The sequence below is a fragment of the Anastrepha obliqua genome, chromosome 3 (genome assembly GCF_027943255.1).
Source record: "Anastrepha obliqua isolate idAnaObli1 chromosome 3, idAnaObli1_1.0, whole genome shotgun sequence".
Taxonomy (NCBI): domain Eukaryota; kingdom Metazoa; phylum Arthropoda; class Insecta; order Diptera; family Tephritidae; genus Anastrepha; species Anastrepha obliqua.
The window spans coordinates 108,497,070-108,521,117 of record NC_072894.1 but is presented as its reverse complement, the minus strand read 5'-3'; the positions used below and the strand labels follow the sequence as shown (position 1 = coordinate 108,521,117).

The 24,048-nt window shown below is 37.8% G+C and overlaps 1 protein-coding gene across 3 annotated transcripts in view; it reads left to right on the top strand.

The window, feature by feature from the left end:
• LOC129240419 (protein phosphatase 1 regulatory subunit 16A) overlaps positions 1 to 24,048 on the top strand; it is a 96,113-nt gene that overhangs the window by 66,653 nt on the left and 5,412 nt on the right. For all 3 annotated transcript variants that reach the window (XM_054876201.1, XM_054876202.1, XM_054876200.1), the window contains 6 exons: positions 13,057 to 13,826; positions 13,936 to 14,590; positions 14,657 to 14,782; positions 20,466 to 20,541; positions 20,785 to 20,905; positions 21,031 to 21,716. In XM_054876201.1, coding sequence (XP_054732176.1) covers positions 13,687 to 13,826; positions 13,936 to 14,590; positions 14,657 to 14,782; positions 20,466 to 20,541; positions 20,785 to 20,905; positions 21,031 to 21,716 — 1,804 coding nt within the window. In that variant the 5' untranslated portion in view covers positions 13,057 to 13,686. The remainder of the gene's footprint in view (positions 1 to 13,056; positions 13,827 to 13,935; positions 14,591 to 14,656; positions 14,783 to 20,465; positions 20,542 to 20,784; positions 20,906 to 21,030; positions 21,717 to 24,048) is intronic.

The following is a 24,048-nucleotide window of genomic DNA, read 5'->3' as shown; positions in this document are numbered from 1 at the left end:
AAGATTACGCTTTTATTCCTAAAAAAGCGCTCGAAGGCTAAAGAGAGTGCACAGTGTGGCAGTCGTGTTCCAGATTACTAAGAAAAAAAAAACACATAAAATCACTCAAAAGGAGCTTGTGCAGAGAGCTGCTCAACTGCATGATTACATTTAAAAAATTTTTTTTTGGTTTTTGTACAGAATCCGGCACTCGAAGTTCAACCAATTACGTAAAAAGGCCATAAATTTAGTTTGGAAAATTACTTTTATTAAATTCAAGTAAAAAATGTGTGAAAATAATAAAAAATTAAGAATCATCTTTTGCCTTGACTATGGCCTTGAGACGGTCCAGAAACAAATCGCAAACTGCCCAAATGTGATTTGCAGGTATTTTAGCCCAGCACCTCGAGGCTGGTCAATCATTTAGTTCGTACCTTCCTCTCCAAAATGGCCTAAAGAGAATAAATAATCCATTTGATTCGCGTCTGGTGAATTTGTGTGTGCGTCATGAAGTTGTTTAACCATTCTTGGTTCACACGAGCTTTGTGAGACGTTGCCGAGTCCTTTTGAAACGTCCATAGTCTGCCACCGAAATGTTTGTCTTCCCACGACTTCAAAACCACCTCCAGAATACTTTCCCGATAATATTTCCCATTTACCTTGACGCCCGTGCATCAGCTGCGCAAGCGGTCTGAAGTTGGTTATAATGCCTGTATATAGCAGGACGCTGGAGTGCTGCTTATTTGTTCGGCTAGTTTTCTGCTGGGGATGCACACTTTATTACTAGCAACACCACTACCACAGCGGAAGAAGGAAGGCATTTTAATTTTGTTCTTCCTGACAGCATTTCGCTTTCCATGTTCAGTAATGTTAGGCGTTTTTTTTAATTTTTATTTTTCGGTTTGGTGGCAAGCGTGCTATTTGCAAGTACTATACATTGTTGCAAGGTCGTCAGTTTTATAAATCAACGCTTTTATGTACTGCTCACGGCATGTGTTTACCTTAGGTGTATGCAAACACTTCGCTTCGTTGCCCTTTACTTGCTCGCTATGCACAAACGAGCCAAGCGTAATTACGAACTGCCTTCATTCGTATGTGGTGAGTTTTGTTTTTTTTAGTTTTTCTTACTTTATTTTTTAGTTTTTTCCGCTTTTGTTGCCGTTGTTGTTTTCTGCTGCAACTCCTCATTACTAATTTAATTGCCATTTTCCTGCTGCAAATTTTTATTTTGCGTATACATATGCAACATGCCTCAAATCATGAGTACGTAGTAGTGCACTCATTTCTGCCACAGCTTATAAATTATTTCTTGAGTTGTAGTTTTTTCTTCTTCTTCTTTTTTCCAACTCGTCACCCTTTCGTTGGCAGTAATGGTAGTAAATGGAAATAATTTCAAGCGAAAAGTCATTTAGAGTTTATTTTACACTCCACCTCAGCGCACCACAACACCCACAATTTTTACATCGCCCCACTCTCGTTATTGCCTTTCAACTTTTTATTGCCACCCAGTGACATTATTTCATTTCGTCGAACTACGCCATAAATTTGTCGTCCTTAATGCCATCCATTAGTTGACAAATTTTAGTGAATTTCAGCGTTTTTTTGTTTTTTTTTTGTGCTCTGATTCTTGACAATTTTTCATCTGCTTTTGCCATCTCCCTACGCTGGGTGTACATCCACACAGCCTCCTGTGCGTAGGTCCTCGTCGGTGGTGCTGTTATTCTGATAGGGAAAAATGATTGTTTGACAGTTGTATGTATGTGTGTGTGTGTGTGTGTGTGTGTGTGCTTGCTTCTTCCATCACTGTAAGCCAATTTAATGCTGCAATAATCGCAGCAACGAAGACTGAACCTTATTCGCAAGCAATGTCAAAATTTAATTGGAAATTAATTAAAATGTGTGTGTGTGTGCATGTTTATGGATGGACGGGTGTATGGACATGTGACGTACATATATACATCATTCACATACATATACCATTTAAATGTATGCGTGCATGTATGTGTGTATATAGTGGCATGACATGCTGAGCTGGTTTACGGCATTCTCTCAAAAAGGACCAGTAAATTGACTTATTAGAGCAGATTTTAAGCTGTCATGCGAATAAATGAACACATTTACATACATCTATGAATGCATACAGTGCGGCGATTAATTATAAACTCAAAGCAATAATTTTCTGTCGGTCACCATAGCCTAATGGGTTGGTACGTGTCATCATTGTATCATTCGGAGGTGCACAGGTTCGAAATTCCGGACACGAAATATCAGTTGACAGCAAGAGTTGTTTCTAATGGTGGCCCTTCTTCGACAATGGCAAACCTCCGAGCATATTTCCGCCATGAAAAGGATCGTTATGAATAAAACATCTGCTGTTCGAAGTCTTCTTAGTTTAAAACTGTAGGTCCCTCCATTTGTGGAAAACATCTAGAGGCACACCACAAATGGGAGGAGGAACTCGGTCAAACACGGAATAAGTGTGGTTTTCTTTTTTATAGGAGTTATTATTAAATAATATAAAATAATTAACAAAAAAAATGCCAATGCCATTTTTTTTTGTCGGGGTTTCAGACATCGTATTCCCATAATCGTATTCGGCGCACAACATTCATCAGAAAATAGTCTCATTTAAAAAAATCCATGCAAGCCCGTGTAATTTTTGCTTATTATTTCGTATATACTTTTTTTTTTGAAGGCCAGGAACCACGGTAAATATATATGTATGTACAGGGTTGGCCATATTAATCTGACCCATTGAGTAACCCTATAACTTTTTACTGTAATTTGAAATCTAAGGTTTACGTCAACAAGCCAAAGACACTAGGCGCTTTTAAGGCCAATATCCGACGGGAAATAGCCGCCATATCGGCCGAGACGCTGGCCAAAACTATGGAAAACGCCGAAAAACGGGCACATTACGCTATACGAGCTAAGGGCGACCACTTGCGCGATATCATATTCAAAAAGTGATGTAAATGAATCTCCTTGAACTAAATTAAATGTTTTTCACAATGAAACACAAAAAAATGTTTCTTTTTCCATATTTTTTTAATAATCACATGGGTCAGTTTAATATGGCCAACCCTGTATATATATCTCCCTACCAAGCCGCAGTGCGCAAATCCATACGCGCATTCCTGACATCGCCCATAAAGGCTATTCTTGCTGAATCGGATCTTCCGTCTCTATACGACAAAATGAAGGACAAAATATTCAGGCTCTATCCAAAGCTTACTCTAAGCCCCAACCTTCTTATTGGCAAAGACTTTCAATTTGCAACCTCACGAGTATCTACACCTAAAATGCCCTCATCTATACACACCTGCGCCTTAATTCCAAAACATGCGGAACTGCCTTCTAAACCCCATACTCTGCAGTACACTAATCGCCCACCGTGGGCGGTTAGCAAAAAATCCTTTATCAATGATCTAGCCTCTTTACGGAAAGATTATACTCCAAACGCCGCTAACCGGGGCCAAGTTGTTCGAATCAATCGCAGACTATAAATTTAACGGCTGGCAATTGGTTTTTACTGACGGGTCAAAAGGATCCCACACTTCTTACGCAGTGGTAAAGGAAAATCAGAAAGCTATCACATACGGCCTTCTATTTTCATTATGTTCAATACTGCGCCAAAAGCAAGGGTAAACACATAATTTGCTAGGACAGTTTGTCCTGTTTCCAAGCCATCCAAAACCACAACAAGTCAAGCAAAATCATACTCATTTCCCATCGGAGCAGTATCAAAATCCTGTGGATACCTGGGCACTCCGGCATCCAGGGTAATACACTGGCAGATACAATTGCCAAGGACATTTCCGTTACACCAACAATCACATCCGAAGCCATTCTACTCAGCGACATATACCGACTTATTCATGAACAGAGGCACACAAAGTTACTTCGTGAATGGTCGTATTATAAACGCCATTATTCGAACATTAACCCCAAATGTACAAAACCTGCCTATCCATCATCGTTACGCATCAACTATATTACCCTATTCACACGACTCCGTATTGGGCACACCATAGCCAACCAACCTATATTATCCTTTCTGCCAAGCCACAGCCAGTGTGCATCATCTACTGGTATCCTGCCCAGAACTTGCTTCTCAAAGGCATCACCACTTCAGCAACAGAGATCCTCTACAACTTTTAAAAGATGCCACTGAAGATAACAAAAAAAAATGTATACATTTCTAAACGACACCGACCTACTCCGTCGTATCTGATCCAACACACATCACCGCTAGCCGAAAGTCTCTGCTGCTAACGCTGCGTTTGCTTGAGTTTACTAATATTTTTATTATCATTTAAGCTTTCAAAAATAAAATAAATAAATATATATATATAAATAAATATATATTTGGTATATTTTAATCACTGCCAGTAATCTATAAGGTAGGATCTAGGAACCAGTATCTACAAGGTTCTTGATAGGAATTTTTTCCCTATGCTGGTGATCCTTTCCTTAAGTGAAGTTCATTCACATTTCAAAAAAGGTTTTTCCAGATCAAAAACTTTATTTGCGAGGGCTTTCCCAGATCAAAAACTTTTTTCTTCACAATGCTCAAGGCTGTCCATGATAAAACTGGGATAAAAAAGTTCGTGAACTACTTTTTTGTAGTACAATTTTAAACGAAGAAACTCCAGAGGCACGATATTTCTCCAAGGACTTAATTTTGATATAGTTTTCACACCCAAGCCTCAAAAAATGTTTACAATGTGCTGGGGTTTATTCATTTTTTGTGTGTTTTCCATAGTTTCTAAGGTCTAAGGTGCCTTGTTTTTTTCTATTTAATTAAATTCCTTTCGTCGAGCATCTCAGTCAACTGTGTCCAATGAGAGTAATGCCAACAAACTGAACTCTGAGCGGAAATCTGAACTCTGTTTAGTAAGTTTTAGATGAGTTGCAACATTAAAAACTTTTCAAAAAATTATGATGCAAAAAAACTCAGGTTGGGTTTATAATTTTTCGCAAAATCCATCAACACAAATTCATTGTTTTGCTTAAAAAACGAAAACGATTTTTCAGTTTTTGAAAACTTGTAATTTTTTATTACTACAATTTCATAAGTCATCTCACTGCATCCCCGCAAATTCCCTTTAAATTCAGATTAAACAGTTCAAATTTTTTGATGAAAATTTGTCGATTTTTTTTTTTTTTTTAATTTTTGTATAAAGTTTGACAGCCTGATTTATTTGGTTTGGGTTAATGTGCGCCAAATGTTTTTTAAATGAACTAAAAAAAATTTCTTCTAAATATATGGTAAATAAATATTTAAAAAAATCGCCATGCACTCAGTTATGCTCACTACCATATCTACGAGGGTCGTTTGAAAAATCCGTGCAAAGCCTGAAAAGGGGCACTACTGGCGCGTATCGAGGTTATGTTTAGTTAGTAGCATCTTTGGCATTCGTTTAAATCGAGGAAGTCGAGTGATTTTCCTTTTCCATTACAACAACTCACCAGCTCCTCAGTAGAGGCTGTTTTTGTTTGTTTTGTTTTTTTATTTTGTCGGGACAGACTAGCAAACACAGCAGTCGGGTACTGCATCCGGGTTCCCTTTTTAATTTTCCTTAAATCTACCCGACCTACGAAGAAATCTACCAAGGAGGCAAGGGGGTCACTTCTTAACACAACAGTGCCAAAGGCCTCAAGCCTGATTCGATCGAAGGCCGGGCAAATGGGCCGCAGAGTGCACTGAGTGGCAGAGTATAGATGTGGTCGTAAAATTAATTGAAATAGGGTTCCAACTCGTTTTATATTCGTCTCTCACGGAATAGCCTCACCACCTTGAGTGAAAACCATAAAGTAACCTTAATTTGGGTCCCAGGACAACGGGACATAGAAGGTAACGAAAAAGCCGATGAACTGGCAAGAGAGGGATCAGCCATGGATTACGTTCTTGCAGAATCGGTATTCACACCATTAGGTGCAGTCAAGAATGCAATTTCCCTAAAATACCTTCGAATCGCAGATTGTAGATGGAGAGACCAGATGAAATGCAAAATCAGCAGGACGTTATGGCCCACCTACAACCTCAAGCAATCGTCGACATTGATAAACATGAAACGACGGGACGCCTGTAGACTAACGACAGTCATAATTGGCTTCTGGTCTATCGGAGAACAAGCCACCAAAATAAGCATCCCTCACAACACATACTGTCATAGTTGTAAACAACCGCAGATATAGTCTTGCTGTAAGTAACTGTTAAACAAGTTGGTAACGAGGATGTGGCAACAAAATGGTGCGGAAGCGCTAGTTGGATTCTGGATGAATCTGACATGGCTCCCTTAGACTGCTATTTGTTCCCCACTTTGAAAAAATTGCTGACGGAAAAAGTTTTATTCAAACTAGGAAGTGAAATGAATGGCTATTTTTCAAACTTAGACAAGTCCTATTATTCGGAAGGGATCAATAAACTACAACAGCGTTGGATAAAATGTGTAAACCTAAAAAGAGAGCGGTGGATGAAACCGCGAAATTCGACGTTTCCATAAAGCCCATGTTAACTTTTCAATCGAGATTCCCACCCTGGGAACTTCCTCCATCCATTTTCATCACCAGCCTACTGATGTATTCAAAACAAAACACCTCTAAACATGTTTATCAAATGCTATTCTTTCAAATCAAGAACTAGTGGGATGCCAAAGGCTGGAAATTTATTTACACTGACGGCTCTAAAGAAACCGACTCAACTGCATTTGCTGTGGTATCTGATAAGGGAAGCATACTTAGGACTGGTCTTCTATTCCCACACAACTCGATATTTACTACCGAGGCGATTGCTATAAACTTCGCCATTGACTACGCCTCCTCAACTAAAGGAAAATATATAATCTGTACAGACAGTAAATCTGCCATCGCAGCTCTGTCGAGCGCAAACAGCAGAGAACCTTTAATTGACAATATTCGAAATAAATTGTCCCAGCAAAAGGCAAAAATAAAAGTTATGTGGATCCCTGGACACAGCGGAATTCTTGGCAACGAAAACGCTGATAAAGCAGCGAAAAATGTCAGCAATATCCCTACATTCTGTATCGAAACCTTCGTTAAATCCGACATTCTCAGGATAATCGATAGTATCAATCACTCAACCGTAAGGGAGAAATGGCTTACATACCAACACAGCTACAAATCCATAAATCCAGAACGACTAAAAGCAATTATCCCAACTGGAGCGACACTGCAGCAGACAAAAATATTTACTCGACTCCGGCTAGGACACACAAATATTACTCACCAACACCTTCTAAAAGGAATGCCTGCCCCGATTTGCTCAGCATGTAACTGTCCACTGTCCATTATTCATATAATAGACTACTGCACCAAGTATAACAATGGCAGAAAAAATATCTTTAACGGCAGCAAACCTTCCGAGTTACTGAAAGAGATTTCTCTAGAAAATATGTCGAAAATTTATAATTTTATATACCAAATTGGACTAATAGGTCTATGAATAAGTTCGTGCGGTTTTTTTCGAAATTTGAATTTCGGATCATTCCCATGGCTTTTAAACGTTTGGAAATGGTTGATTGATCAACTCCCAAAGTTTTTGCAACCTCTTCTTGCGTTTGAGCCGGATCTTGATCGAGCAATTCCTCCAATTCGGTATCCATGAACTTTGGCGGCGCACCCTCGCGTTCTTCGTCGTCCAAGCCAAAATCACCACTTTTAAAGCGTGCAAACCACTTCTGGCACGTTCGCTCAGCTAGAGCATGCTCACCATAAACTTCCACCAAGATACGATGACTTTCGGCTGCTTTTTTCTTCATATTAAAGAATTCCCCGCAAAAACACATTAGTTTATCTTTTATAATTTTGTTTATTAATTCCCTACACATAATAATTTTTATTCTAATATTTTTTTTATAAATAAGTAAAAAATCTATTAGTATTATTTCAGGCCGATAGTCTTAGCTACTAGTGCCTTTCGTAATGTAATATAGTTATTTATAATTATATTTCTAATAAATAAATAAATAAATAAAAAGAGACCATGTAGAAAAATAAAAAAAAGTTTACCCTAAAAAATTAAGTAGTTCTCATTTTTGCACAGACTTTGCAAACAAAGCTGTTACAAGGTGGCGCAAAATTAATCATTCAATTTTGTCTGTGAATAACTTTTTTACTAAATAAAAAAATAATTATTTTGAGTGACGGTGATCTCTATTTTGAACTTTATGCGCTCCATTGCTTGTCTGTTTGTATACTGCAGCTCTCTGACGCCATTTGCAAAAATTACAAATCTTCCGATAGGGTGACTAATTTTGCGCCACCTACTCATGCACATGCAAACATGTAAACATGCTATGTACCGTCATATTTTGACGGCCACTATCCCTCAAATACATTTTCTGTCAGCGTTCCACCCAAAACTATTTCCGCCATACAAAAGCTTCTCATAAAAACCACCTGGGGCGAAATCGAATTGCAACAGCCACTATTTGTGGAATCGAGGCAAATCAAGATGCACATCGCACATTGGTGGAAAAGCTTGGCCCAAGCCACTTAATGAATGAAGAATACATGCGTCGGTCTATTACTATACTTTAAGAATATACTCACACACACACACCTACAACAGCATGCACTTCCACATCCTTCATACGGTTTATTGTTCTATTTAGACACGATTTCATGCTTCAAATGACTTTTTGCTGTAAATTCAAAGAATTCAATTTGAATGAATGCATTGATGCAATTATTTTGGCATACATAAATAAATTTGCGAGTAATGGAAGGCAATTGTAAATTAAAGCTAAATGCATCAGAGGTATGTAGGCTGTAATGCAATGGCATCCTAGGACGGAACAATACAACAAAACTGCTTAATTTTAGCACTTCCAGGTACTTAAGGGGTTATATACCTTGTGGTCCGGTGAAATTAGCGAAAGTTGGGTTTTTTTTTAAAGATATGTAGCAATAATTTTATTGTATAAAAGTTTTTATTATTGGATATTACAATGTTTAAAGAAAAAAAAAGGCTTTGTTTGTGTAAAAATATTTAAAAATGGCGGAGTTATGGCGTTTTCCCCCAAGACCCTTTTTTTGGAAGAGGCTTGCGGTGAACGCGATTCAAGTCCACCAAGTCAACTGAAATTAAAAAATCGAAAAGATTTCATTAGTATAGGGTTATATCTTCTTAGTGAACGATCAATATATTAAGTATTTTGATTTTTGTGAAAATAGGAACATGTTTTTAAAAAACTCCACTTCTACAGTCCTAAAATTGGCATTAAAAAATTCATATCTGCAAAATAAAAATTTATACATAAAAAGTTGATCGTTCACTAAGAGGCGACATCAATTACGAACAATTTAAAAAAAAAATTATAAAAATCGGTTGAATACTTTTTTTGCAATCGCGTCCACCGCAAAAGCATTTTTGGAAAAACACGTTTTTGAGATAATCGCGTTTAAAGTTTCAAGCGCCGCATGAGGCCGTACGCTCAGGACGTGACGACGCACAATTTAAAACGCTGTAACTTTCGATCTATTGCTCAGATCTCTATGAAATTTTTGGAAAATGTTCTCAAGGGATTGTACTTTACGATAAAGAAATAAAATTTATTTTGATTTTTTTGAAAAACACAAGGTATATAACCCCTTAAGCGAGTTGCACATTTATGTGAATTAGCTTACTGGCATACTTATAATATCTACGCATGGATTCCCTTCTATACGAAAATTTGCAATGCAAGGCTCTTTGACGGGAATATTTTTGATTGCAAAAGAGTAAATCAAGCAGGTTGCTTTCGAATTGAAATACAAACCATTTTCGTATAATAAATTAAACGAAAAATGCACACTCGAGGAAGGAAATGCACACTACTTGGTATCACTATGGATCAATTTCTGGTCTATGTGCGATCTAGAGAATCAACCAAGTCTAACCTAACCTACTTTAAGAATGTCGGCGACGTTGAGCTCGAGGAGTGCAAAATTATTTCATAGATCAGCAGCTTATTCAAATATATAACGCCAATCGGTATTGTGCCTCAAGCCTACATGCATTTGTGGTGTGCCGAGGAAGCAGACGAATGTGATAGGACGAAGTTTGAAATAAAGCTTGATAGATGGATTTAGATATTCACGTACCATTGGGTTTCCTATATTCACGAATCAAGAATGCGAAACTAGTATCATTTGAACTAATATTGGTTACTTAACTAGCATACAGAGGTTTAGAAAAACGAATGACGACTCCTCACGGAAATTGAGGCAAGAAAAACGTGTGCAAAAACGGGCAGAAGATTTGGTCCACCAATAACTTTCTAAGAAGGTTAAGGAGGGAAATGCGCGCTTGGTTTACTTTGATTGCAGTCAAAAAAGAATGGAAATGCACTGTATGAAAGCTGTCCAAATGAATGCTTTGCTTCACACGCTTGAAGTGCTTCAAAGTTTCGAATAGCGCAATGTTCTGTTGGCGTTTTGCATTTCAACTCACCGGGCGCTGGTAGTTTTTCAAAGCAAAATCTAATTGAAGCCTACAGGTGCTGCTTATCTAATATAAGTTGAATGGATCTACTTCAAGCTTAAATAATTTGCAGATAACATTGAATAGTGACGTTATTAAAGAGTCAAGGAGAAAGCGGAGGCGTATATTCCGATTATCTGAGAATCTCTTTTTTTTAAGCTTTCGGCTCGGCGACTATTGTTGTGCCTTTCAAGCTGAACTGATGGTAATAATTAAGGCCTTGACACTGGTACAAATTATGTTCACACTTTTACTGCCAATGGGCCATAAGACCCTTCACAAAGCTGTCGAAAAATAGTACTCATCAAATACCGCTCGAGATGGCTTAATCGTTTCACACAAATGGTACATGACTTCCTGGCCATTGCGTCATGAGAACAGATAAACTGCCGAGACTCGGCACCAAACTGTCGAACGGGCACATATGCGCTTATATGGGTGTACCCTTAGAGGCATGCAAGCTACATATGTATATTTGAGACAAAATTTTTAGGAATACAAAGTGAAGTCCAAAATAAACAAGACTGAGCTAAAATAGAAACGACAGGAGCTTTGTCCTCTCTGGCTTCGATGCACTGTTTTGCTCGATCTAGAAGCTTTTTGAAAGAGTGTTTCAGATCATTGACCGGAATGTCCTTCAGGATTGTCGGTACAAGCCTTTGAATGGCCTCTATGGACGCAAAACATTTTCCTTTCATATCTTTTCATAGCCAAATGCAATTTTTGGAATAGTTAAAAGTCACAGAGAGCCATATCAAGCGAATACGGTGAGTTATTGATGGTTAGAAAGCGATTTCTAGTCAAAAAATCTGTCACAAGAGTGGATCGATGAGATGGTGCATTATCATGCAATAAGCGCCACCTTCCTCCTTCGCGGAATTCAAAACGCTATGTTTCATCACCAGTTACAATGTTGAAAAGGAAGTTCTCGTCTTTTCTCGCCTCTTTAATAAGGTCTTTCGAATGTTGAATACTGAGCAATTTTTGGTCCTCAGTTAATTTGTGCGGAATGAAACGTGCACAGACCTTTCTTAAGCCCAAATGATCAGTTAAAATGCGATAAATCGATACTTTGGAGATATTCAACTCTTATTTCATGAATTTCAACGATGATTTCGGTTTCTTCTTCTTAATTGGCGCGATAACCGCTTACGCGATTTTGGCCGAGATTAACAAAGCGCGCCAGTCGTTTCTTTTTCGTGCTAACCGGCGCCAATTGGACACACCAAGTGAAGCCAAGCCCTTCTCCACCTGATCTTTCCAACGCAGAGGAGGCCTTCCTCTTCCTCTGCTACCACCAGCTGGTACCGCATCGAATACTTTCAAAGCCGGAGCGTTCATTCGGACGACATGACCCAGCCAACGAAGCCGCTGGATCTTTATTCGCTGCGCTATGTCTATGTCGTCGTAAAGCTCATACAGCTCATCGTTCCATCGTCTACGATATTCGCCGTTGCCAACGTGCAAAGGTCCAAAAATTTTGCGCAGAATCTTTCTCTCGAACACTCCAAGCGTCGCTTCATCGGATGTTGTCATCGTCCAAGCTTCTGCGCCATATGTCAGGACGGGCATGATGAGAGTCTTGTAGAGTGTTAGTTTTGTTCGTCGAGAGAGGACTTTACTACTCAGTTGCCTACTTAGTCCAAAGTAGCACTTGTTGGCAAGAGAGATTCTACGTTGGATTTCAAGGCTGACATTGTTATCGGTGTTAATGCTGGTTCCTAAATAAACGAAATCTTTTACAACCTCGAAATTATAGCTGTCTACAGTGACGTGGGTGCCGATACGCGAGTGCGCCGACTGTTTGTTTGAAGACAGGAGGTACTTCGTTTTGTCCTCGTTCACCACCAAACCCATTCGCTTTGCATCTTTATCCAGTTTGGAGAAGGCAGAACTAACAGCGCGGTTGTTAAGGCCGATGATGTCAATATCATCGGTATACGCCAGCAATTGTACGCTCTTATAAAAAATTGTGCCTGAGCGATTAAGTTCTGCGGCTCGTACGACGCTCTCCAACATCAGGTTAAATAAGTCACACGACAGCGAGTCACCCTGTCTGAAACCTCGTTTGGTTTATTTTTGATAAATTTACGAAAAATTTCAATGGATTTTTCGGTGATTGCTGATTTTGTGGGGACCGTGTGTTCATTGGTAGATATGCAATCATCGCCAGGAAGTTTTTTGGGCTATGAGCCTGAGTGGATCCCTTAGTGGACAACTGATGCATCTTAACGTAACATAACTTCCTCTACTACTTATTGTACAATCAACCACTTTAGCGCAGCACTGAATCATTCGTCACACCATCGCGAGGTTCATAGCCCCACACCAAAAAGTGGAAAAACAGGGTTCGCTAAACACTTCTTCTGCGCAAGTCCAGTATTGCGAAGCCCAAGTTTACGTTTTCTTTTTTAAAATATTTTCAAAAAGTCCTCTCTGACTCTGCCACTGATATCTTTTCATATAAAATTTGATCACCTACTTGAAACCATATTTATTACTATAATAATTTTATTACGGTTATCTTCTTAACAATTTTCCATTATGTCATTTATTTAATAAATTGTATTTGCTCTCTTTAATTGTAGATCACCATAACGCAACTTGTGGAGCACAAAAGCGAAACGAAATGACAATATAAGACTGAACTTAACAAAACAAATACAAAAACGAGATCGCAAGCAAAGTGTAAGGAACGTGTGACCAAACAAAATAATTAAGTCACAGAGACGACGAATGTATGAATTCTACAAACGATTAGACTACGAGTAGATTGACAAGTTGGTGATTGCGCATGCGCACCGCTAGTATGTGAGTAATCCGCCGCATAGTGGGTAGCACTAGGCCAGGAACGGCGCTGCAAATAAGCGGTCAAACCAGCAAAACTTGCCACTGAAACAAACACACAAAAAAGCAACAAAAGTAGAACAAATTATTTTAATTAATTGCAAATTCTATGCAATACCGCCACAAAAAAAACATCTAACAAAAGCTTTCAGCAACATAAAAGCCAACCGCGCGCTGAAAGCGAAATCAGTATGAAGCGATTTGCATTTGTTTTTTAACGTCTCCTCAACACGCACTCACACATATATTAACGTACACTTACACAAGTATATACAGTAAACCAAAATTTACATATCAACGCGTCAGCGTGCGCTTCAAAGGCGAAGATAAGCAATAAATATTCAACAGCAACTCCCAATTAGCCAGCAAAGATGGTCAAGGGCATTCTAGTGAATCGCAAGGCGGATGACTCGCACAAGGCGCAACTGAAAATGGAGCATGCCGACCTAGTCGCCGAGATGCAGACGGTGGAAAATCTACCAACGCATGAACGACTACAGTTGGCGCGTCTGTAAGTGCAACCACAATAACCCCATCATCCAACCGCCTTTACCATCCCTTATTTATTTATTTACAACTACTTATTTATGCATGCACATAATCATTTCTTTCCACTTTAGCCGCCGCGCACAACAGCTAAAGGTCGCGCGTCAAAAGGAGAAGGAATGGCTAAAATTACAACGCGCCAAAGGTAATGCGACCTCGGCGCTCAACAACAGCCATACGACACACCATTTCCGTTCCAGCTCTAGCAGCGGCAGTCGGCATATATCCTTTGAAAGCAGCGTGGTACTGCTGGAGGCGGCCAGTCGTAATGATATGCATGAAGTGGCCGAGCTGTTGGAGCGTGGCATTACGCCAGATGCGGCGAATGAGGATGGCTTGACGGCGTTGCATCAATGTTGCATCGATAATAATGTGGAGATGTTGCAGCTGTTGTTGGAGTATGGTGCGAATGTGGATGCGCAGGATAGTGACAAGTGGACACCGTTGCATGCGGCAGCGACATGCGGCCACTTGGAGTTGGTGCGCATACTAATCGATCATGGTGCGAATTTGCTGGCGGTGAATACGGATGGCAATATGCCGTATGATCTGTGCGACGATGAGAATACATTGGACTACATTGAGGCTGAGATGTCAAAGCGTGGCGTGACGCAGGAGCTGATTGATGAGACGCGTTCGTCGACGGAACGTCAAATGTTGAAGGATTTAATGGAGGTGGCGCGAACCGGTGGCGATTTGGAGGAGCCGGATAACCAGGGCGCGACACCAGTGAGTTGGCCAGCGATTTTTCTTTAGAGCATAATTAATTGTGTACATTTTATTATTCATTTAAAGCTGCACATAGCCGCGGCGAATGGTTATGTGCGCGTGGTGGAGTTCCTGCTGGAGATGCACGTCAATGTAGATGCTGTGGATAAGGATATGTGGTCACCAGTGCACGCGGCAGCGTGTTGGGGGCATGTAAGGAAATCTAATTAAATTTAATTAAGTTTGGTTAGATTAAGTTTGGTTATTAAAATATATATTTAATAAAATAAAATTAGATTAAATAAGTTTATATGAAATAAAATAACATAAAAAAATCAAATAAAAATAAATTAAATGACAGAAAATTAAATAAAAAAAGTTAAATAAAAAATTTTAACAAATTAAATTCAACAAAATAAATCAAAAATACAATAAAAAATTTAATTCAATAAAATGTAATTGAAGCTAAAAAATAAGTTAAATTAAATTAAATAAAAAATAAAAAATAGAATGAAATAAAACAAAATAACTTAAAAAACAAATAACTTAACTTAAAATAAATGATTGAAAATATAATCAAATAAAATGTTAAAAATGCAGTGAAATGGAATGGAAATGATTGAAATTAATTAAAATAAAATAAAGGAGAAAAATAAAAATGTAAATAAAATAAAGTAAAGTTAATTCTTTTAAATTAAATATGTATGATAAAAAAATTAAATGGAAATGAAATAAAGCAAAATAACATAAAATAAAGTAAAATCAGGCAAATCAGAATTAAATTAATAGAAAACACAATAAAATAAAATGATAAAAGTAAAGTGGAACGGAATGGCATTGAATGAAATTAATAAACTAAAATTAAATCAAGTTAATGAAAATAAAATGCTATAAAAAACTAAAATAAAATAAAGTAGAACAAAATAATTTTGCATTAACAAAATTTAACTAAACTAAATTTAAACAAATTAAATGCGATAAAAAATAAATTAAATAAAATTAAACAAAAAAACAAAATTAAAACAAAGAAAATAAATTAAATTAAATTAAATGCAAAAAAATAAAATAAAAAGAAAAAAATGAAAAGAAACTTAATTAAATTAAACTTTTTTTATTTAAATAAATAAAATTAAATAAAAAAAATTAAATAGAAGGAAATAAAGGAACATAAAATAAAATAATTTAAAAAAATAAATTAAATAAAAATAAATAAAATAAAATAAAAAGAAAAAGAAAACAATAAATTAAATTAAATTCATTTTATTTAAATAAAAAAGTATAATTTTAAAAAGATTAAATAGAAGGAAATAAATGAAATTAAAATAAAATAATATTAAAAAATAAATTAAATTAAATTAAATGAAAAAAATAAAATAAAAAGAAAAAAAATGAAAGAAATTAAATTCAATTCATTTTATTTAAATAAAAAAAATAAAATTTAAAAACATTAAATAGAAGGAAATTAATGAAAATAAATTAAAGTAGTATTAAAAAATAAATTAAATAAAACAAAATAAAAAGAAAAATAAATGAAAAAAGAAAAATAAATTAAAGTAAATTCATTTTATTTAAATAAAAAAAAATTAAATAGAAGGAAATAAATGAAATTAAAATAAAAGAAAAAAAATGAAAAAAAACTAAATTAAATTAAATTCATTTTATTGAAATAAAAAAATAAAATTTAAAAAAATTAAATAGAAGAAAATAAATGAAATTAAAATAAAATAATTTAAAAAAATAAATTAAATAAAAATAAGTCCAGCTGCCCTCTTCTCAGACATCGGTATCCCCTTGGCCGTCGTTAAAGGGAAACTACACAACTTCTTTCTAAGAAAAGCGCAAGACAGATGGAGGTCTGTCGCATCGTGTGCCATTCAATACGATATAAACAGAACGCTTAAGGTGATGGGAACCCCCCGCCATTCAATTTCCAAACTCATTGCGGTGATCACTGGCCACTGGGTGATCGGCACTCATGCGGAGAAGCTTGGAATTCCGTACAACCCCCATTGCAGAAGCTGTGGGGATCCTACAGAGAAAGAGACTGTGGAACACTTTCTCTGCAGATGTCCGGCTTTGGCGGCTAGGCGCTTGAGATTCCTCAGCGTTCCCTTTGGGGATGACTTGATGAAATTCTCCAGCCTAGATCCCTTTTCTCTCCTCCGCTACATCAACAGCACTGGATGGCTGTAGACGGTGTTATCTCCTCCCTTAATCCTTTCACAGGTAGTGGTCCACTTTATGGTATCAAAACGGCAAGTAAGTGCTACTTGTAGCGTACCTGGGGTACTCTTGCCATCTTACCTACCTACCTACCAAAATAATATTAAAAAATAAATTAAAATTAATTGAATAAAGAAAATTAAAATAAAAAGAAAAAAAATGAAAAAAAACTAAATTAAATTACATTCATTTTATTGAAATAAAAAAATAAAATTTAAAAAATTAAATAGCACAAAATAAATGCAAATAAAATAAAATAATTTAAAAAAATAAATAAAATAAAATACAATAAAAGGACAAAAAATGAAAAAAACTAAATTAAATTAAACTCATGTTATTTAAATAAAAAAAGATAATGTAAAAAAATTAAATAGAAGGAAATAAAGGAAAATAAAACAAAATAGTATTAAAAAATAAACTAAATTAAATTAAATGAAAAAAATAATAAAATAAATTAAAAAGGAAAAAAATAAAAAACTAAATTAATTTTTAAATAAATAAAAAAGTAAAATAAAATTGAAAGAAAATGAAATAGAAGAAAATAAATAAATTGAAATGAAATAATATTAAATTACATTAAACTGAGTTATTGCAAATTAGCTGAATTTGTAAATATAAATAACTGAAAACAAAATAATACAAATAAAACTTATTGGAATTTAATTAAGCGTCGAGTCTTGCCAAATAGGCCACCTAAAGTAAGCTTTCGATTTTTTATATGTCATTGGCCAATATTGAAAGTTTAGTATAAATAAGATAAACGGTTGAAGTGCGATCTAGCCAAGGTGCGTCACCTGTCAGTATCACTATAAACGACATAACTAACATTATAGAGTTTTTTTCTAAGTATATGCGAGGTTGGTGAAAGGTTAGGCTAGGTTAGCCTAGTTGGCACTAAGCCACGCATAGACCTTTTGGTCCCTAGCGATACCAGATGGAGACCGACCTCTATGAATACTGAAAGTAGACATCATGTAGGATGTCAACGCTTTTGGCGAATCTAAGCAGAGCTGGGAGATCCGCTTATGGGACGACTCTCAAACAGTGGGGCTCTCAGGCATTTTAAACGCGTTTTTGACAATGCTGGACAAACGCACAGAAGGTGTTCTAAAGTTTTCCTCAACATCCTCTCTGCATTTCCTGCATTTGTCCGTGTTAGCAATCCCAATCTTGTACGCATGTGCAGCCAATAGATTATGACCTGTCAGCATGCCTATGATAGTTCTGCAGTCCTTTCGCGAGAGCGTAAGTACGTATTGAGTCAGTTTTTTGTCGTTAGTTCTACACATTAGTTTTGGTGTTTTGCCGGTGGTCAGATTAGTCTATCTAGTTTCCACTAGGATTTTCATGTAGTCGTCCATTTCGTTGTATATTGTATTTAGCGGTTTTGGTATGTCGTTCTCTTGTTCAAATGGTAGTCTAACACCACTTTTTGCTATATCATCTACGTTTCTCATAATGCCTTTGTGACCAGGTACCCAATAGATATGCAGCCTACTGTTTTCGGCTAGCCTTTCTATGGCCTCCCTGCTCCGTCAAACATTTTTGGACTTAATACAATGTGAGCTTATAGCCTTTATTGCTGCTTGACTGTCCACGTATATATTAATTATTGAGTTCTTTCTTGTTCTTGTGTAAGCTAGCTCCGCGGCTTTCCCCACAGCAAAAAACTTCCGCTTGGAAAATACTGCTTTGGTCTGGCAACTTGATAGGCTGCCTTATCCTCCCTAGTTTAGAGCAGTAAATGCCCGCTCCCACTCCGTCTAAAGCTTGAGAGTCGTATGTGTATAGATGTGAAAAGTCCTATGGCCAGGCTTCATGCCTTTGTGCCATCCCTCCTCTTCAACTGTAGTACGAAACTTTCTCTCCAAGTTGGTGAAAAGTTCAATTGTAAAAAAAACACTTTTTTTACACACAATTTGTTTCGATGTTTTAAAAACTAGGGAGGTTGAATTAGTTTTAAAGGTGACACACAGATGGCGCTATTTATCACTTTATCGCGTTGGCAATACTGAATATATATTCATGACAAAGCCTCATCCCTAGGCTTTGTTTATCAGTATCTGTCATTTCGCTGAAGTATAAACAACGCAGTGTTTTCGTGCTCCGAGTATGTCAACTTTCGTGCCGTCGAAACGCAATTTGCGGGAAACTTTGCTTTCCTGCTTCAATTTGAAAAAAAATACAGCCCAAGCCCGTGAATTGCTGCAGGAGGCCTACCCAGACCATACTCCGTCGATTTCAACATGTGAGTACTGGTTTAGACGATTCAAAAGTGGTGATTTTCACACCGAAGACAAGGAGCGTCTTGGCCAGCCCAAAAAGTTCGAGAACGCGGAATTGGGGGAATTGGTAAAAGAGGACTCGTGCCAAACCCAAGAAGAGCTTGCTGAATCATTGGGCGTTGATAAATCAACCGTTTGCAAGCGTCTAAAAGCGATGGGAATGATCCAAAAGCAAGGACATTGGGTCCCGTACGAGTTGAAGCTGCGCGACGTCGAACGGCGATTTTTTACGTGCGAATTGCTGATCGAGCGACAAAATCGGAAGGGTTTTTTGCATCGGGTGGTGACTGGCGACGAAAAATAGATCCACTACGATAACCCAAAACGCAAAAAATCATGGGGTTTGCCCGGCCACGCATCAACGTCGACGGCCAAGCAGAATATTCACAGCAAGAAAATCATGCTCTGCATTTGGTGGGATCAGGTCGGCGTCGTATATTTTGAGCTGCTCCAACCGGGCGAAACAATCACGGGGGATCGTTACCGACTGCAATTGATGCGTTTAAGCCGGGCATTGAAAGAAAAACGGCCGGAAACGGTAAAAAGGCACGACAAGGTTATTTTGCAACATGACAACGCTCGGCCGCATGTTGCTCAACCTGTCAAAAAATACCTTGGAACGCTTGGCTGGGAAGTGTTACCCCACCCGCCGTATAGTCCAGACATAGCTCCCTCCGATTATCATTTGTTCCGGCATATGAGTCTCGATTTGGCGGACCAGCGGTTCTCCTCGTACGAGGCTACCAAAATATGGGTTGAGTCATGGATAGCCAAGCAGCGGCCAGAATTTTGGAGAAACGGCATCCGGAAATTGCCCGAAAGATGGGCGAAAGTTGTAGCTAGCGATGGCCAATACTTCGAATAAAATATTTTGTACCGTTTTTTCACAATAAAGCCCCAAATCTTCGAAAAAAACCTTTAAAACTAATTCAACCTCCTAGCTGCTACTTTCTTTGTTGCCTAATCTGTTTAATAGCTGTCAAAAAATCATGAGGTTCGAATAAATTGTTGCTCAAATACTGCAAAAAGTATAAAAACTTGCATACAAATTTGTTCGTTTTACTCGTCGGAAAATTAAAATTTGCGCAAATAAATTTCAAAATCGGCCTCTGGCATATAATTTAAATAACATAATTTAAAAGCCAACTATGGGTGACCCTCTTGGGAAAACTTGACTCTTAGATAAACTAAAAGTAAGTCAAGTTCAACAAAATAAACCGAAATTAAGCAAAGTGAAGCAGAAAATGTTTATATACAAAACAAAAAAAAAAAAAAAAACAGAAAAAAAACAATAAGTTAAATTAAATCAAATACCGTTAACTTATAAGTATAAGTTGGCTAAACTCACACGAACATAACGCAAGAAATTTTACCAATTCTTTAAACAGTTGGAGGTGCTGGAGATGCTTGCGCAATGCGGTGCTGATCTGAATGCTAAAAACAAAGACGATGAAACGCCTTCAGGTATGCTATAATCTTGTAAATTGATGCTAACGATGTTTTCATTAACCTTTTGAAATCTTGTATCTACTCTTATTCAATTTGTGTCAGTAGTCTGTAGGAATTTGTTGTTCCTAGACTTTATCTTTAAATAAATAATCAATAAAATATTTAAAATAAAAATATTTACAAGCAAATTTGTATAGCAAAAACCTATGCAAAAACATATCTGGCAATTTTAATACGAACCCCTTTTCATACTCACAGACATTTGCGAGGATCCCGAGATACGAGAACGCATTGAACAGTTGAAGACAGAGCAGGAGAGCAAACGTCTGGCAGAGGCGCAACGTCGCCGTGTGCGCCGTTCACAAAGCAACAATACGCGGTGGGTGTAAATAAGATGCCCTACATAAATATACAAATTTTCTTTTTTAATTTTTAAATGTGAAATATGTTTTTCTTCTTCATTTCCTCATATTTTATGCCCCTTTTCCTTTTCATCGTCCACAGCGCGCAATCGGTGCGTCGCACTTCGCTGCGCGACAAAACGCTAACAACCAAAAAAGACGCCGTCGAAGAGGCACGTCTACGTTTGCAAGCACAAGAAGTGTTCATTGCACCGGATAGTGTGACGCTCTCCGATGCGAATGGACTTAGCAACAACACTACCAATCATCATTCCACGTTGGCGCTACTGGATGGCGTCAACGACACAACAGCCGCAACAACAACATCCGCCTCGACAAACGACTACAATTGGCTAACGAAAGTGCCAACAAATAATAACAACAACCCCAACAATAATAATAACAATACGATTAGTACTAATAACAACAACGATAAGAAAATTGCAGCCTACACTGCTGCGACGGCGACAGCGAGCACGACAACGACAAATGGCAGTGCCAACTCATATCTGCCACACTCACTGTCCGCCATCGATGTTATGGACGCTTCATCGCATACGTATAATTCTCGTCGACCACCAGAAGGTCGCGAGAATGATGAATTGCAATTGAACGCCTATAAAGCGAGTGGTGAACATCATCGTTCCACATCGGCGACCGCGATGATTGTCAGCGATCGTAATATGGCGGCGGCAGCTACATCGACCGCTGGGCCGGATGCAGTGCACATACAGTCCAGCAAGGAGGCGGCGAATGGCAAGATAAATGTGCAAGTGACGGTGCTAGTGGGTGAGTAGACGGGAAAGTGGTAGGCGGGTAGGAGGTGGTGGGGATAGGAGAAAGCGTGTTGGAAAAATAAATAGCTTATGTACGAGTACTTACATAGTTGATGGTGGTAAATGTCAAGATTATGATTAATTTAAAGCATTTTTTACATTTGATTTTCATCTGGACAGCATTTAAGCGCCTGAAATAATGCTTTTGTATGCATTTTCACATTTGTTATGTTTGCGAAGGAGGTAACTATGTCCTTGCACGTGCAGCGATAAGTTTAAAGTTTGAAAGGAGAAGTATTTCTATTAATAGTGTTACTAAAGGGTTTTCCAATAAGAGGCGTTATTTTGATATTCAAAGAAAAATGCTATTTTTAATATAAATGATCGGGTGTTTATTTCATTATAAAGAGGAAGGTATGCCGTTAATAGTGGCAAATAACCACCAGGACCACGCTTACAGAACAATATCCTTTTCATGAAATTTTCCATAACCGAATTGCAAAGTGTCTGCCCTATGTCCTCGATAGCCTCACGAATTCTATCTGTGAAGTCTTGAATCGACTCTGACCTGTTGGCGTAGACCTTCTCTTTCACATGGCTCCAAAGAAAAAAGTGACAAGGTGTTAAATCACAAGATCTCGGTGGCCAATTGTGATCACCTCTTCGAGAGATAACACGGTCCGGAAATTTTTCCCGTAAAGGATCAATGGTTTTGTGGCAGCACCGCTGCTCAATCAATTTTATGTCAGTTCGTCAAATAATGTCAACCTTAAAATTCAATGAAAATTTATTCTCTTTTCAACCGGCGACGAGACCACACCATAATTTGATTCAACTTATTTAAGTTCCATTTCCTTGTGTATTTAATTGAATATAATAAAAACTCCATATTGGTGACCCCGACGTTAAACGTTGTCCAGATCAATACCATCCAATTCCGGCCAAAAAAAATCATTAATCATCTCTCGATAGCGCAAGCCATTCACCTGTAACACCTGTTATTGAAAAACCCTTTATTAGGTTGGGGATTAAGTTCGTAGCGTTTTTGCCGAAGACTTTTATTTAAACTAAAAACAATAATTATATCAATAAGTTAATCAATTATATACTCGCCGTTGCTGTTTATAACCTCTTACCACCCCTCGACCAATTTGTTGATACCATTCCGCCAAAAATCGCCTGGTCTGGTGTCAAAGAATTTGTTGAGCCAATTTTTAAGGGCCTCTTTGTTATCGAAGTTGTCACTCTTCATATGGTTTGACAGGGAGCGGAAAATATAATAATCGGTCGGTGCAAAGTCCAGAGAATACGGCGGGTGCTGAAGGACCTGCTCTTAGAGTGCAGCTTTGACGACTTGTGCAACATGGGGCCTGGCGTTGTCGGGAAGGAGTATCATTTGACCATGTCAATCAGGTCTTTTCAGTCGAATAGCCTCATTCACGTGGCTTAGATGGGTAATGAAGAGCTCCTTGTTGACCGTGGCATTCCTGTCGACCATTTCCCGATGCACTATGACCTCCCAGTCCCGCCAAACACATATGATGATCTTCTTTGAATAAAGATCCTGCTTGACTCTCGACTTTAGCGTATCTCCTGGAGCCACTCACTCCTTTCTTTGCTTCATATTGAAGTATAGGCACCATTTCTCATCTCCCGTGACAATTCGGTACAAAAAGCATTGTTTATGACCGTGTGTTGCTCGATGGCGGGCGAGATGCTGAGAAGCTATTTGACGGCGACTTCCTTGGTTTTTTTCGTTGAGCTCGAAAGGCACCCAGGCTCCCAATTTTGCGCTAAATTCCATTGTATGAAGCTGATTGAGAATCGTTTTATGATCGCAGTTCATTTTTTCCGCCAATTCACGATTGGTTTGGCGACCTCCTCGTTTCCCCTTCAAAAGTGATTTGAGACGTTCTTCATCGAATTCAGAAGGCCTTCCGCTACGGACCGTTGCAAATCATTTTCGTGCTGTAGACTCGCCTACAACACCTTCTCCATACACGTCGCAAATGTGCCGGACTACTTCACCAACTTTTGGACCTCGATGAAAAGCAAAGAAGAGAAGGTATCGAAAATGTTGATTTTTGCCTCCTGGGTATTCCATTTCTAAGCCTCAAAGCTAATGAAAAATTAAATAACTGAAAAATAAAAGTAACGTAGTTTTGTAGAGCAGAAAGAATTCTATCGAATTAATACTTACCCTTTGCCAAACAGCAAACAAATCGTTGTAAAATAAACTTACTTACTTACATATGTGGCGCTACAACCGTGTGTCGGTTTTGGCCGAATCCAAACTGGCGCGCCAGCTGTTTCTGTCCTGCGCTCGTTGGTGCCAGTTGGAAATC